This window comes from Aethalodelphis obliquidens, unplaced genomic scaffold (genome assembly GCF_003676395.1).
Source record: "Aethalodelphis obliquidens isolate GAN/ISIS:26980383/991018 unplaced genomic scaffold, ASM367639v1 scaffold143, whole genome shotgun sequence".
Lineage (NCBI taxonomy): Eukaryota > Metazoa > Chordata > Mammalia > Artiodactyla > Delphinidae > Aethalodelphis > Aethalodelphis obliquidens.
In genome coordinates, this window is record NW_020838087.1 from 150627 (window position 1) to 164624 (window position 13998).

At 43.1% G+C, this 13998-nt stretch overlaps 1 protein-coding gene across 1 annotated transcript; it reads right to left on the reverse strand.

Moving 5' to 3' along the window:
- Nucleotides 1-4714: 4714 nt before the first annotated feature.
- On the reverse strand, nt 4715-11283 carry GPRASP3 (G protein-coupled receptor associated sorting protein family member 3). The gene is made up of 4 exons (XM_027099819.1): nt 10701-11283; nt 9115-9211; nt 8696-8771; nt 4715-8365 (listed from the first exon to the last, which is right to left on the reverse strand). Exon 4 carries the CDS (start codon nt 8213-8215, stop codon nt 6521-6523), a length of 1695 nt encoding a protein of 564 aa, XP_026955620.1. The 5' UTR covers nt 8216-8365; nt 8696-8771; nt 9115-9211; nt 10701-11283; the 3' UTR covers nt 4715-6520.
- Between the last annotated feature and the right edge of the window lie 2715 nt (nt 11284-13998).

Sequence of the window (13998 nt, forward strand, 5' to 3'; positions counted from 1 at the left end):
TGGTATACTAGAAGTGGGTTATAGGTGTATCAGAGATACTGCTTCCCTCAATGCTCCAAGTAGTTGCAGCAGGGAATGCAACAGCAACTCCAGCTAGAGTCACTGGGGCTGATGCCTTTAATGGAGAGCAAATGTACAAATATGATCATTTTCTATGTGTGCCATTACATGATAAAGATTAGGGGGCACTGATCTAGAGAACAGAACTGTTCAGTATATAGCCATGGCTATAAAATAATGGTTCTGGTGTTCTTGTGTGACTCAGAAACTGGTTCTGAAAGTAGTTTCAATGTTTCAAACAATTACAGCATAAGTGTAGGGCTTTCCATGGGGGCCATTGTAAAGAATAATATTCATGGGCGCTTACAGTTTGATGTTTGTTAAGGAGTACAGTCAATCTCATATCATATTGTCATATTGTATAGAATCAAGATAGTTCTGATAAAAGATTAATGCTTCATATTCTTAAACCACAATAGCATAGCTATATATGAAAGTTACATAATATTTCATGGGCCTAGAGGAGTCTACTGTACTCTTTCCAATGCAACATTCACTTTCCATTGTCATGTTAAAATGACATTCCATCATCAAGGAGGAGAGGGATTAGCACTTTCTTGATTCAAAGAATGCACCTGGAAACACATTTCATTTTGCATTACTATTCCTCCCAACCATTGCTACCATACTAGGCATTTTGTCTATTCTTGACATATTTTAGAGTTTTCACAAAGTACCTAACTGGGCTGTGGGGAGTAGAATAGCAAGTTTCCCCTGTCCAGATGGAGGATTAACAACTTCTGGAGAAAAAAATTTCTACCCCACGCTTTTATACTGTGCTTTATTTTGAATACCACAACATGAGAACAGCCAAGTTTAGTTTGCTGAATGTTCAACATGCACAACAAACATTTTTCAAATTTCTGGAGTTCTCCTCTCCTTCAGGGAAACTTTGGCAATGACTATCGAGAGGGACGTGGCACCTCTAGGAAAGAGGTAGCCAGAGATTCTTTCAGATTTGCTGACAGGGTATGTAACACTGTGCAGCTGAGAGTAGGTGTCCAGAGATAAGCTAAGAGGGTCCTATGAACTCTTAAGGCAAAATCTGCATGTTGGTTTACTAAAGATGTTTTATCAACTCATGATTAATTATGATGATGTTTTGAAGCTTATTTTATAAAATAATGACCAATCTCTTTAATCTGAAGAACTTGAAATATTTATATAATCTTTATAAGGCTATAACTGGAAAGCAGTTTTGCTCACTGCAAAGCTTGTGCTTGTCTCAATAATAATAACCCCCATTCTGTCTTGAGTTGTATTTGCATGTACATATCAGTTGCCAGTCTACTGACTGTGGTTGTTGCCTAAGGGTGGGCCCGTAAGAGAGTTCAGGACCTAAACTCTGTAACACAATGTCAGCAAGCTAAACTCTTCACTCTTCTGTTTTAAATTTAGTTCACAAAGTGTAAAGTGGTACAACTTTTCTGTTCTGGTTGTCAGTTGGTGGTACTTGTCAGGGCTTGAATCTGGAGATCATATGGGAGGGGCAGCAATGAGGGGGCATGAGTAAAATAGGCAAAGTGATGCATGCATGTATATACTCCACTCCTTCTCCCACTAGGTGATAGGGTCCATCCTTACATCCCTAGAATTAACCCAATGGAATATAGAGGTGCGATTTAACTGTCACATTCATATACAGAATATTTATGTAGCCTTTAAAATGTTATAAAAACAACAGAGATGATTTTTCTGCCTCTGAGGATAGCAACGATTGAAAATATTGATACTGAATGTTGATAAGAATATGAAGAAATAGACATTCATGCACCATGGGTTGAGGGGATATATTTTGAAGGTCAGTAAGCAAATATATGTAAAAATTTGAAAATATCCATGAGAAGAAGAAAATCAGCCCTTGACATCCATGAGCTGGCCCAGCATTCTCAGCTAAGCCTTGGTGTTCTCTTGTCGAATATAAACAATTTCACAGAACATTAACATCCGATAAGGCCACTCTGCGACTGTGATATATCAAGACAAATGTAATCATGTAATCTGTAATCATGTATGAACACAGAGAAACATTGTCCCATTCACAAAAATGGCCAAATATCCTCCTATTCTGGCTAATATAAGTGGCTGCTGCTTCTTTACCTATCACAACTCTAGCCTTGACCTAGTCTTCCCCATTTGTAGAACAAGATTTATTTAGATACCAAATCATAGAATTACAGTTGACCCCTGAAAAAACATGGGGGTTAGCGGTGCTGACCCTCCACGCAGTTGAAAATCTGTGTATAACTTTACGGTCGGCCCTCCCTATATGTGATTCTACATCCACGGATTCAACCAACCATGATCATGTAGTACTGTAACACTATTTATTGAAAAATATCCACTCAGTTCAAACCCATGTTCTTCAAGGGTCTACTGTACTCATATTTCCTGACAGCTTTCAATCTACAGCAAAGCCTCACTTCCTTAAACCCTCCTCCAAATCACCTAACACAAGTCCTAATCCTAAAATAAGTTGTTTCTAAAACCCCCTTACTGAAGCACCCCATGATTCCCCATGGTGTGTGTTCTTCCTCTCTATAACCTAACTTGTTCAAATATTGGTGGTTTTGGCTGGAGGGCATTGCCATTCATGATCTTTGACAAAGTGGCTCTATTTGAGGGCATTGCCATTCATGATCTTTGACAAAGTGGTTCCATTTCAAGGAATTTGTCATACAGAAATATTCAAACAGGCATGAAGACATAAACAATGATGCGTCACTTCTCACAGAAGAAAAAATATAAGAATATGCTAAAGAATAAGAATATGAAAGAATAAACTAATAAGTATGTTGCATAAAAACTATAAAACGCTGCTGAGAGAAATTAAAGGAGACCTAAATAAACAGAAGATTCAATATTGTTAAGATGTTAGTTCTCCCCAAATTTATCTACTGATTCAAAGCTATCCCAATCAAAATCCCAGCTGGAGATTTTGTAGAAATGGACAAGCTGACTCTAAAATTCATATGGAAAAGCAAGAGTAAGAATAACCCAAATAACTGAAAAATAATAGAGGACTCACGCTGCCTGATTTCAAGACATTATAAAGCTACAGTAATCAAGACAAGGTAGCATTGTAATGAAGATACACAAGTAGATCAATGGAACTGAATAAAGAGTCCAGAAACAGACCCATTACATACAGAGACAACTGATTTTTGACAAAGATGCAAAGGCAACTCAGTGGAGAAAGAAGAGTCTTTTAAGCAAGTGACACTGTACCAACTGGATATCACTATGCCAAAATTGAACTTCAACCTATATATAAGGTGTACCATATATAAAAACTCAAAATGGATCATAGACCTAAATATGAAACCTAAAACTGTAAAACTTTTAGAATATAGGATACAATCTTTATGACCTTGGTTAGGCAACAATTTCTTATATTTAACACAAAAACACAATTGGTAAAAGAATTGTTCTTCATTAAAATTAAAAAGTTCTGCTTTCCAAAAGACATTTTTAAGAGAATAAAAAGACAATCCACAGACTGGGAGAAAATATTTGTAAAACATATATCAAATAATACACTTATATCCAGTATATATAAAGAACTCTTAAAAATCGACAATAAAAAGGAACCACTCAATTTTAAAAAAATGGGGCAAAATATTTATACCTACTTCACCCAATATATATGGATGGCAAATATGCATATGAAAAGATGTTCAACATCATTAGTGATTAGCGAAGTGCAAATGAGAACCACAATGAGATATGGCTAAAATTAAGAGATCAACCATACCAAGCGTTAGCAAGGATGTGGAGGAATCAGAACTCTCATGCACTGCTGTGGGAATGTAATATGACGCAACCATTTCTGAAAATGTAAAAGTTAAATGTATACCTCCCATATGACCCACATCCCACTCCTAGGTAGTTATCCAAGAGAAAAGCAAATGTCCATACAAACAGTTCTACAAGAAACAGTTGTAGCAGCTTTATTTGCAGTAGCTCAAATCTGGAAAAAACCCAAATGCCCATCAACAGATGAATGGATAAACTGTGCAAACTGTGGTATAGACATATAGTAGAATACTACTTGGCAATAAAAAGCAATGAACTATTGATACACAAAACAACATAGATGGATCTCAAATAATTATGCTGAGTGAAAGAAGTGAGATCCCCTTCCCTCCAAAAGAATATATGCTGTATGATTCCTTTTATGTAAAACTACAGAAAATGAAAATGATTCTATATTGTCAGAAAGCAGATCAGTGGTTGTTTGGGGACAAAACAGGGAGAGGTGGGAAGGAGGCATTACAAAGGGGCATGAAGAAACTTTTCAGGGTGATGGGTATGTTTGCTATCTTGATTGTGGTGATGGTTTCGTGTCTGTATACATATGTTAAAACTTACCAAACTGTATACTTTAAATATGTGTGGTTTGAGGTATGTCAATTATATCTCAATAAAGCTATTAAATAAAAGCATGTGGTAGATCTGTATAATACTAAATTGGAAAGATAACTGAAAAGACAAAAAGGCAAGTTGCAGAATACTGTAGTTCTATTTCTGTAAGAGAATAAATTTATGCATATTCTTTATTCAGATGATATGCAATGAAAGATTAGGGCACTATGCACCAAATGTTAACACAGGAAAAACATTAAGAGATTCAAAAATATTTGTAGAAGCCTCTTTATTGATATGGAAAGATGGTCACAATATACAGTTAGTGGGAAGAAAGGCAAGTTACAAACAGTATTTACAGTATGATCTTGTTTTAATTTCTTAACTGTTTAAAAATCTCAAAGCATATAACCCAATATTTTTACACACTGAAACATTCTCTTCAGCTCAGACCAGGGGTTGTAATTCCTACCCTGAGTCTATAGCTATAGCCCAAGTCCTGGGAATGCTTTCTGGACCGCAGACTTCCAGGAATCACTATCACGTAGATTGAGGCAGCAGCTCCTCTCCTAGCTTTCCTGTTTTGTGTTGATGAAGCTGCAGTTCTGGGCCTGGGCCTAAATTTCTCCAATTAAGTTTATCCTGTACAGTTTTAGCTGGTACAAATGCAGAGAGTAGGCTTGCCTACTAGTAAAAGATAGAACCGTTTATCTTTTCATATGACACACAGGAGAATAAATTATAAATGGTAAACAAATTAAGGTATAATTTTGCAAGGAAGAAAAAAGCAATTATCTTTTAAACTGTAAGGTATGAAATAATGTACAGAATGATTCCAGTTCTTTATTGAAGAAGATAGGAAGGACACATAGCAAATTTCAGTTGTTTGGCTCCAAATCTACATTTCATTCATTCAACAGTTTGGGGCACCTACTGTTTCCCAGACACTGCCAGTTCAAATCCATACACTCATCCCAGACTTTTCTTCTTACTCCAGCAAGGTTTAGCCAAATGCTTAATGGACATGTACATTTAGAGGAAGTTAAGAATTGCAAGACTGGCAGGGACATTACCTACAGCAAAATTGAATCATTAAAACCAGTCTGTGAGCCTTGAAGGCTGCCACACAAAAAGTGGAAGAGGACTATAAGGTAGTGCAATGAGAGCGGGTTTTGGTATCAGACAAAACAGCTATGCCACACTTGCCTGCTGTGGGAATCTAGGAATAAGTATTCAACCTCCTTAACTGCCATTGGAGGCAATCCAGAATAACGAGTTATAATCATAAAAAAAATACCAGTACATAGCTCAGAGAACCATTGTTGAGAAGAAGAAACCTGTAAAATATAATGCCAACACAGTATCTGACATGAGTAGGTATTCAGGAAATGTTTCCTCCCTACATCTACCTCCTTTCTCTTCTGCAAGATTACTTGACATAAATGAAATAGCCTAACAATATAGGAGTTATAAATGTAGCAGCAAAATAAAAGATGAATATTACATTTTATCTGAGATTCAGGGCCATTTGTGTGTTGTAGAATGAGTTATCTGATGCAGGTAGAATAGGGGAAAAACAGTAATTCCTTTTACATTAAACAGCCGGTAGCAACCCTGCTTTCTTTACGTATTGAGAGTGCACATTTGGCAATGAGTGTGTGTGTATACATATATATGTGTGTGTGTGTACTGTTAGATATCTTTTTGTGTGTATATGCCTTGTTTCTACAACTAGATTATAAATTCAAGGATATTATCTTTTTAAATCATTTGAAGCTGCAAATGGATCTAAGCAGATACTAATGAAAAGTTAGCTTACTTATGATGCACCAATTTGCTATCTTAAATGTTAAAAAGCTCCCCATCTACACAGAGAATAATCAACAGATGTTTTCAACTCACAATGAAATATTAATTTGATACCCCAAAATGGTCTAGCTCAGACCTAGACTGTCACAGGTAATATTGTGTTAAAGATGTAATTTATAACATGCACATTGTAATAACCAAAACATTACGCATGGCTCTTTGGGAACACACAGCCTGTTAGAGTTTGGAGATTGTTCAAAGGGTTCTCTTCTATTTCTAGCTCATTTTACATTGTTTCGATGATCACTTTAACTTCACGGAAAATGGCCATGAGTGTATTATAACTCAAATGATCAACAACTACAATTGAGCCCTTTCTGATATGCTCCTTTATGTTAATAAATATGGCCACAGCACTAACGAGATTGGCTTTTGCCTCTTTTTGGTTAAAGATGAGTTTTAATGCTGCTAATGCTTTTATATTGATCATGTCTCTGGCTGCAGTTGGATTTTCAGACATATTCAAAAGTACTTTCAAAACAAGATTTCTGGTTTTACGATTTCCCAGGGAGAGCAAATGAAAAAGCTCTGAAAAGTAATTGGCAACAATGTGGTGATGGTTAGAATCAGTAGCCAGTTGTCCTAGTATCTTTAATCCGGATTGCTGTCCAGGTGAGTTCAAGGGAAAAGACATGGTTTCCTTACACATATGCTTAACATGTAATTCAACCTTGCGTTGTCTTTCATCCCCAGAGGGGGGATTCAGAGTAATTACAGCCTTTTTTCTCATTTCAGAGGAAGGAAAACTAAGCAAGCTTTCAATAAGTGTCACTACACCCACCTCATTAATGAACTCTTGGGCAAATGGATGAACATTAATGATCCCCATTGCAATTTGAGCTATTTTATGAATGAGAGGATCAGTAGTTGATTTAAGTAAGGTAACAAGTTTTTCAAACTCCTCAGAATCCATGTAGCATTCCATTTTGCAAGGGCAAGCAAATGGCTTAATCCCATTCACCTCCCTGATCCTGATTTGGCGTCTAATCTCCTCTATGGTCTGGATACAAGGGTCAGAACCAAATGGGTACTCAGAGACAGGCTGTGAGCTTGAGGGAGTGCTCCTAGAAGGGCACGCTGTTGCCACAGGCGAAGAATGGGTATTTTCCTCAGCGGAGGCCAGGACAACATATGAAGGAGGCTTTTTCTCAAATGGGACTTGGGATCTAAAGCCTAACACTGCTGGAGTTACAGCAGGAGCTTTGGGCCAGATAGTTACCTCAGACCAGTCCTTGGGCCTATCTTTTTCATTAATTTCATCCACAGGCTGGGGCTTAATTATCCTGCTCACAGGTCTAGGGTTAGGGTCAAAACTAGTTTCATCTCCATCCCAAAACCAGCTCCCAATAACGTTCTCCTCCTCCTCCTCCTCAGCCCCTGGCCTAGTCTTGCAGTTGGCCCCAGCCACAGGCTCCAAATTCTTAGCACAGGATGGGGGACAAATATCAGCTTTACCTTCATCCTTAGCACTGAAACGATTACCAGCCTCTTCTCCATTCCAGAACCAGGAACCAACACTGGCTTCTTCCTCAGCCCAAAACCAGGTATCAATACCAGTCTTATCTTTACACGTAGACCTGGACTCAGCACTGGACTCAGCACTAGCCTCAGCCACAGAACAAAACCGAGATGCTCTAGTGGCCTCATCTTCAGCTTTGGGACTGAAATCTGCCAGAGCTCCTTCCTTCATCTCAGTAACAATCTTGTTCTTAGACGCTGCCTTCACCTCTGCCACTGGATCTTCCTGAGTCCCTGCCTTGGCTATTGCTTTGGCCTGGGTCTTGGCTACAGATCTGACTACGCCAGTAGCCTCCCTCTTGGCTTCAGCTTGTACACCAGCCCTATTTTCAGTTTTGGTCTTCTTTTTACTCTCATTCTTTCTACTCCTATTCTTTCTACTTGCATTCTTAACCCCAGCCATAGTTGAAGCCCAGTTATGTAGATAGCTCTATACAGTCTTGGCTTTGGTTCTCAATATGTCCCAGGTCAGTATATTAATATTGTTTTACTGGGTTGAAGGTGATGATCTTCTGTCACTTCAAGGCCACCACAGCCACCACTGGAGATAGGCCTGAGGTGGAAGAAGAAAATGGGCTTTGAGTCTCTTCCAACTGTGCTTTTCTATGCAGACAGCCACAGAGGACATGTGAAAGTAGAGATAGATTGTGTGGTAGGAGAAGTAGAATAGTATAAAACTCTGTTACCTCATTTTATCCCTTCCACAGTCCCACTAATGCCCAACAATGCCCTGCCCAGGCACTTCCATACTCTTGTCTCTGCATCAAATAGGAACAGAGACGATGGGAAAGCTTGGTGAAAGTGAGAGAGGCTAAGGAGTGTCCAGCCCCTTTGGTATATACCACTATACTCTATAGGTCTATCTGGTAGGCCTCACACCAACCTGCACTGATCTGGTGCAATTTTCTCCTTTCTTGCTTCCAGTGTTGATAAGCCCTATAGTCGACTCACAGGCAGACCTATGGACAAAAACACAGGAGGGATTGGAATTTTAAGTATTTGGTAGACAGACATGCATTCTGGCTTCTAAACCCAATACCTGCCTTTCCAAATCTAAGGCTTTGTGAATATAATGTTTCTGGCCTCCTTGGTCCTCCTCATGGCTTCCCCACTTCCTAGGTATCTATCAATTACCCTATAGGCACAATCCTGGCTCACCCTAGCCCCATTTCCTAAACATAAATGTGAGGGCAGAGGTGTGTGGGAAGTTGGAAGACAATGGCTCCAAGATATGATCTGGTCTTACTCGCCAACAGCCAATTCCCATTCCCAATCAATAGGGGTGCTCAGGCTCACACTCACCTTGGATCCAAATGAATAGCTTTTGTCCTCTTTCTTAATCAAATTCAAAGTGAACAGCTACCTGCAGATTTCTACAGTACTCTATAAAGGAACAAACCTATGGATAGACAAAAAGAGGAAAGAAAACAAAAGAGACTGAGATGGCCCAACACCCATGACAAGTGTTACAACATATGCTTCTGTACATTCAAGGCCATGTTAAATATCTCCCACCTGTCTTCTTCTCCCAAATGATCCCCCATCCACTCCCCAAAGACCTGCAGCTTGTCTAATCACACCTCCCAACACTAAAGTCAGTCATTTTCCTAGCAGAGGCCACACCTTCCTTGAACAAAAAGATGAGGTGCAAGAATGGGTAGTGGAACAACTGTATTTAGAAGACAGGCAGTGAACATAATGGGGACTACTATTTCAATACCATCTTGCATACCCCTGCCTTTTCCCCTTCCCCACACATACATAGTTCCTATCTCATTCACCACCTATGCCAGCCAGCCCACATAGCAGGTGTCCTCAGGAGATGCTACCCTTACCACTACAGAACAGTCCACTAGCTGGAGAAGAGTCACGCCCTATAGAAAGAGAAGGGGCATTCAGCAAAACACCAAGAGAGTATGTTGACAATGGTAGAAAAGTATCAGGTTAGTGAACAGATTCCCAGAAGTCAGGTCCTAAAACCTCCTTTTGAAGAATCAAGGAATAAGTAAATAAACGTCTCTCAGGTCTCAGAATTTCCCAGGAACTCCACAAAATCTTCTGTGGGACTGCTTCTGCACCAAAATGAGAGGGGGCTGTGAAGGGTAGCTGGGGTTTGGGTTTCCAAAAACAGAAAATGAAGATGCAAACTGACTTCACGCGTTCTAAATTGACCCTTCAGAAAAATTTTCTCTCTATTCTGAAGAGCCATTCTCACACCTTAACATATTAAGGTGGGCTAGGATGTTGAGAAAACAGATCCCAAATGAGAAAGATGGATTAATACATTATTTGTTTACACGGATCCTTCCTGTGAAAGCCTATTGACTCCTCAACCTGCCATTTTCTTGCATTTAATTGGGTCCAAGACCTAAATATGGAAGGCAACAAAACTGCTGTATTAAGAGGCACATAAACTTTTCATTTTGGTGTCTTCATAATCTACTCGCTCTGTTCCCCTTTCACGGAATGTGCCAGACCTACCGCGCACACAGGACACTCTGGCATCAAAGAGGCGCCTGTGCGAAAGGACAGCACCCGGCACGCGGGGTCCCACAGACCCCTTTCCAGAATCAGGGCCCGGGCGGGCGGGCCCCCGCGCCCGCCCGCTCGGCACCGGGCTCTGATCGCCACCCCAGGCGGCCTCTCCGACGCCCCCACCCCGGCTCCCCTCCGCCATTTCGCCCGCAGCAGCCTCCCCCACAGCCCTCTCCTGGCACAGGCACCGTCGACGGCGGGGGGCGGGCGCCCAGAAAGCCTGCCGGGGAGCGGCCGCGCCGTTTGCCTCCCCAGGACCCGAGGAAAGACCTGCGGCCAAGACCTCGCGCCCCAGGACCGGTCCGCGCCGGTCGCCGCCCCCTCAGCGCCAGGGGTCCCCCAACGATGCGCACCTCTCTCAGAGACCCGCTCCGACCCGGTTGCCTCCCCCTCCTCAGGTTGCCAGGGTCCGCGGTGCAGGGTGTGAGCCGCTCGTCGCCCCCGAGACACCCCCAGTTGCTTTCGCAGACGCAGGGTCCCGATGGTCGGCCTCCACCTCCTGTCGCAGCTCCTCACTTGGATTCCCACCGCTCGCCGTGCGGGCAGAATGGCAAAGAGGTGTCCTGCCCCCCGCGCGGCTGCGCCAAACCCCGCAGGGGCTACGAAGGCTGCGGCACCAACCGCTCGCGGCGAGGGTGTCGGGAAGGGGGCGGAGGGATACTGCACGAATGGGCTCGACGCCCCCTCCCAGACCCACCGTAGTTCCGACCCAGAAAGGGGCGGGGCCTGGAGGAGTCCCGGCCTCAGGGGCGGGGCCACGCCGGCCCTCCGCCACTACTCTTCGGGCGACCACCCTTCCCACCCCGCACACTTCTGGCACCGCAGCGTGTGGGGCCAGTGGGCGGTGGGCAGTGGGGGCCGGGGTTGGGAGGGTAGGGAGGGGCCGCGCTGGAGGGAGCAGCGGATGGATACAGATCGTCCCGGGGTGTGTCTGTGTGTGTGTGTCTGTGTGTGTACCGGCCTGATCGGAGTCCGCCCCCCTACCATCCCCCATCGCGCGCGCCATCCTCCCTGGGCGCCAGTGGCAGAGGAGCTGTGAGGACGGCCCTCCCCGGGTCTGCTTTCCACCTTCTGGCGCCGCGGGCGGGAGGAAGGTGGGAGGCGGCGCCCGTGGAGGCCGAGCCACTGCCCCTCTTCTAAGGGAAGGCAGCCCTAAACAGACCTCTGGCCTGAGGAAACAAACCACCTGTCTGCGCCAGTGTCGTCATCCTCTCTGCCACACTGCCATTTTCTCAGTCGCAGTGGTAGCACGGTAGCACACTTTGCCATTTCGCCGCCCCCGCAGTTGCCCAGGAAAGAGGGCCTTTCCCTCTCAGGACACGCACCGGCTCAGACAGTCCTCCCTGTCTCTCATCCCATAGCCAGGTAGGGCCGGTCCTGGCTTCTCTCCCCGGGTTCTGTCAGGTCTTCTCTTGCAGTTGCCTTCAAGTGCTCATCATCTTTGGCAGGGTGGGAATGTGGCAGGGATTAGAACCAACTGGGATCTCACACACTTGCCATACACACCAGTCTAGTTTATCTATTAGGGCTATTAACAAATAAATTATTCTTATTTTTAATTCCAAAATCTGCATTATATCTGAGCCTGGTTCTGATGATTTGTGTCCTTAAATAATGCTTTTTCTTGCCTTTATTATGTGTTATAATTTTGTGTTGCAAGCTGGATATGATGTGTTGGGTAATAGGAACTGAGGTAAATAGACCTTCAGTGAGAAGCTTTATGTTAAGCTGGTTAGCAGTTGGGCTGTGTGTAATGTTTGCTGTAGCTGCAGGTGTCAGTCTTCAAATTCCTCTAGCGTCTTTATTTTTGTCTCTCCTCTTAACTTTGTGTTTCCCTAATTACATCTTGCAGAGAGAGTCTGCATCTTGCAACTCTGTCAGCTGCACTCCATTGTTACTACACTGGAGGCCTGTTAGCATGTAGAGGAGAGGAAGTGTTATATAATCTTCTGGTTAAATTCCAGTCTTTTGTGGGCCTGTCTCTAGACTGTGACCTTCACAAGTGTTTCTTTAGCATCTTTCTCCCCTTTACAGGAGAATGGAAGGCTAGAGTGTGCTGGATAGGAGGAATGCCTTTCCCTCAGCTGGGATAAAGCTCTGGGAAAGTCTTTTCCGCCGGAGATTAGGCCTTTGTTATGGAGAAGACTCGGGGGTGTATTTATTTATCTTTTTTTTTTTGCTGTACGCGGGCCTCTCACTGTTGTGGCCTCTCCCGTTGCGGAGCACAGGCTCCGGACGCGCAGGCTCAGCGGCCATGGCTCACGGGCTCAGCCGTTCCGCGGCATGTGGGATCTTCCCAGACCGGGGCACTAACCCGCGTCCCCTGCTTCGGCAGGCGGACTCTCAACCACTGCGCCACCAGGGAAGCCCGGGGGTGTATTTATTGAGTGTACACTTCCCCTCCCACTGCCAGAGCCCTGAGGAGATCTTTCTGGAATATTCACTATGAGAACCTGCTGGAGTTCCTGGAGGTAAAGCCCACAACACTGCTAAGACTGCAGGTCCCTAGGGGTTTCTCACTCTCCTGCTATTCCACCCTCAGTCTCTATCAATTTGTCAAAATTCCCACTTAAGTGTTCTTACCTGTTTATGTCTCTAGCAGTTTCTGCTCTGTGTAAAGAGATATAGGCTGTGACTCTCTGGATGTCTTTTCTCCAGAATTTGGGGTGGTCATTTGCCCTGTGACCTCAGTTCTCTGATGGGTCTAAGATAAGTCATTGATTCTCAGTTTGTTCAGCTTTTTTTCTTGTAAGTACAGGAACAATGACTTCCAAGCTCTTTATATGTCAGAACTGAAACTGGAAGTGTGTCCTATGGATTTTAACAGAATAACTAAAGACGAATGAACACAGCTTTCATCCTCTTCTTTTCAGCTGAACTTCAGATCTGGGAATAAAGTTGCCCTTGAAAGCCTAGCTGCTCCATAAATATCTGCTCTTTTCCCTCCCAGGTATAGAAAATTTACGTGACTCCCTGAACCTGGCATCTCAGCCCCCAAATTCTTAACGTGGAGTGCAGATTGGAATTCAGACTTCCTGAATCAAAGTTCCTGGTGGTGAGGTCTGAGCAACTGTGACTTAACCCCAGTAGAAAAGTCATCTCTGTTACCACCACCACCACCATAAAGCGGCAGTGCACTATACTACTAGGTGCTTGCTTAGACTAGAGTTACCAGTTTCTGATCGCTGGAAGCACTTTCTAAAAGGAGGCTGCATGGGATTTTCTCCCCTGGGCTCTAGCGATGCGCACCTCTCTCAGAGACCCGTTTCTCTGACTTTCTCCCCTGGGCTCTACTCTGGGACTTAGCCAGACTTCAGAGCCAGGCAGTCCAAAGTTTAAATAGAGATTTTACCACTAACTATTTGTGTCATTTTGGAAAAGGTACGTAATGTTTTTATAACTCAGTTAAGTCATCCCTCAAAGGGGATTGGTAATAACTACTTCACAGGATTCTTGTACACACTAACTGAGAAACTATCTGATATTCTGAAATATCTGCAAGTGTCAGGTCTTTCTAGTTCCTATTAAAATTGTGATCTAGTCATATTATGGGGTGGGCTGGGGAAAGCAGTAAGAGTAGATGAAGTAAGTCAGAAAGAGGAAACCAAATACCGTATGCTAACACATATATATGGAATCTAAAAAAAAAAA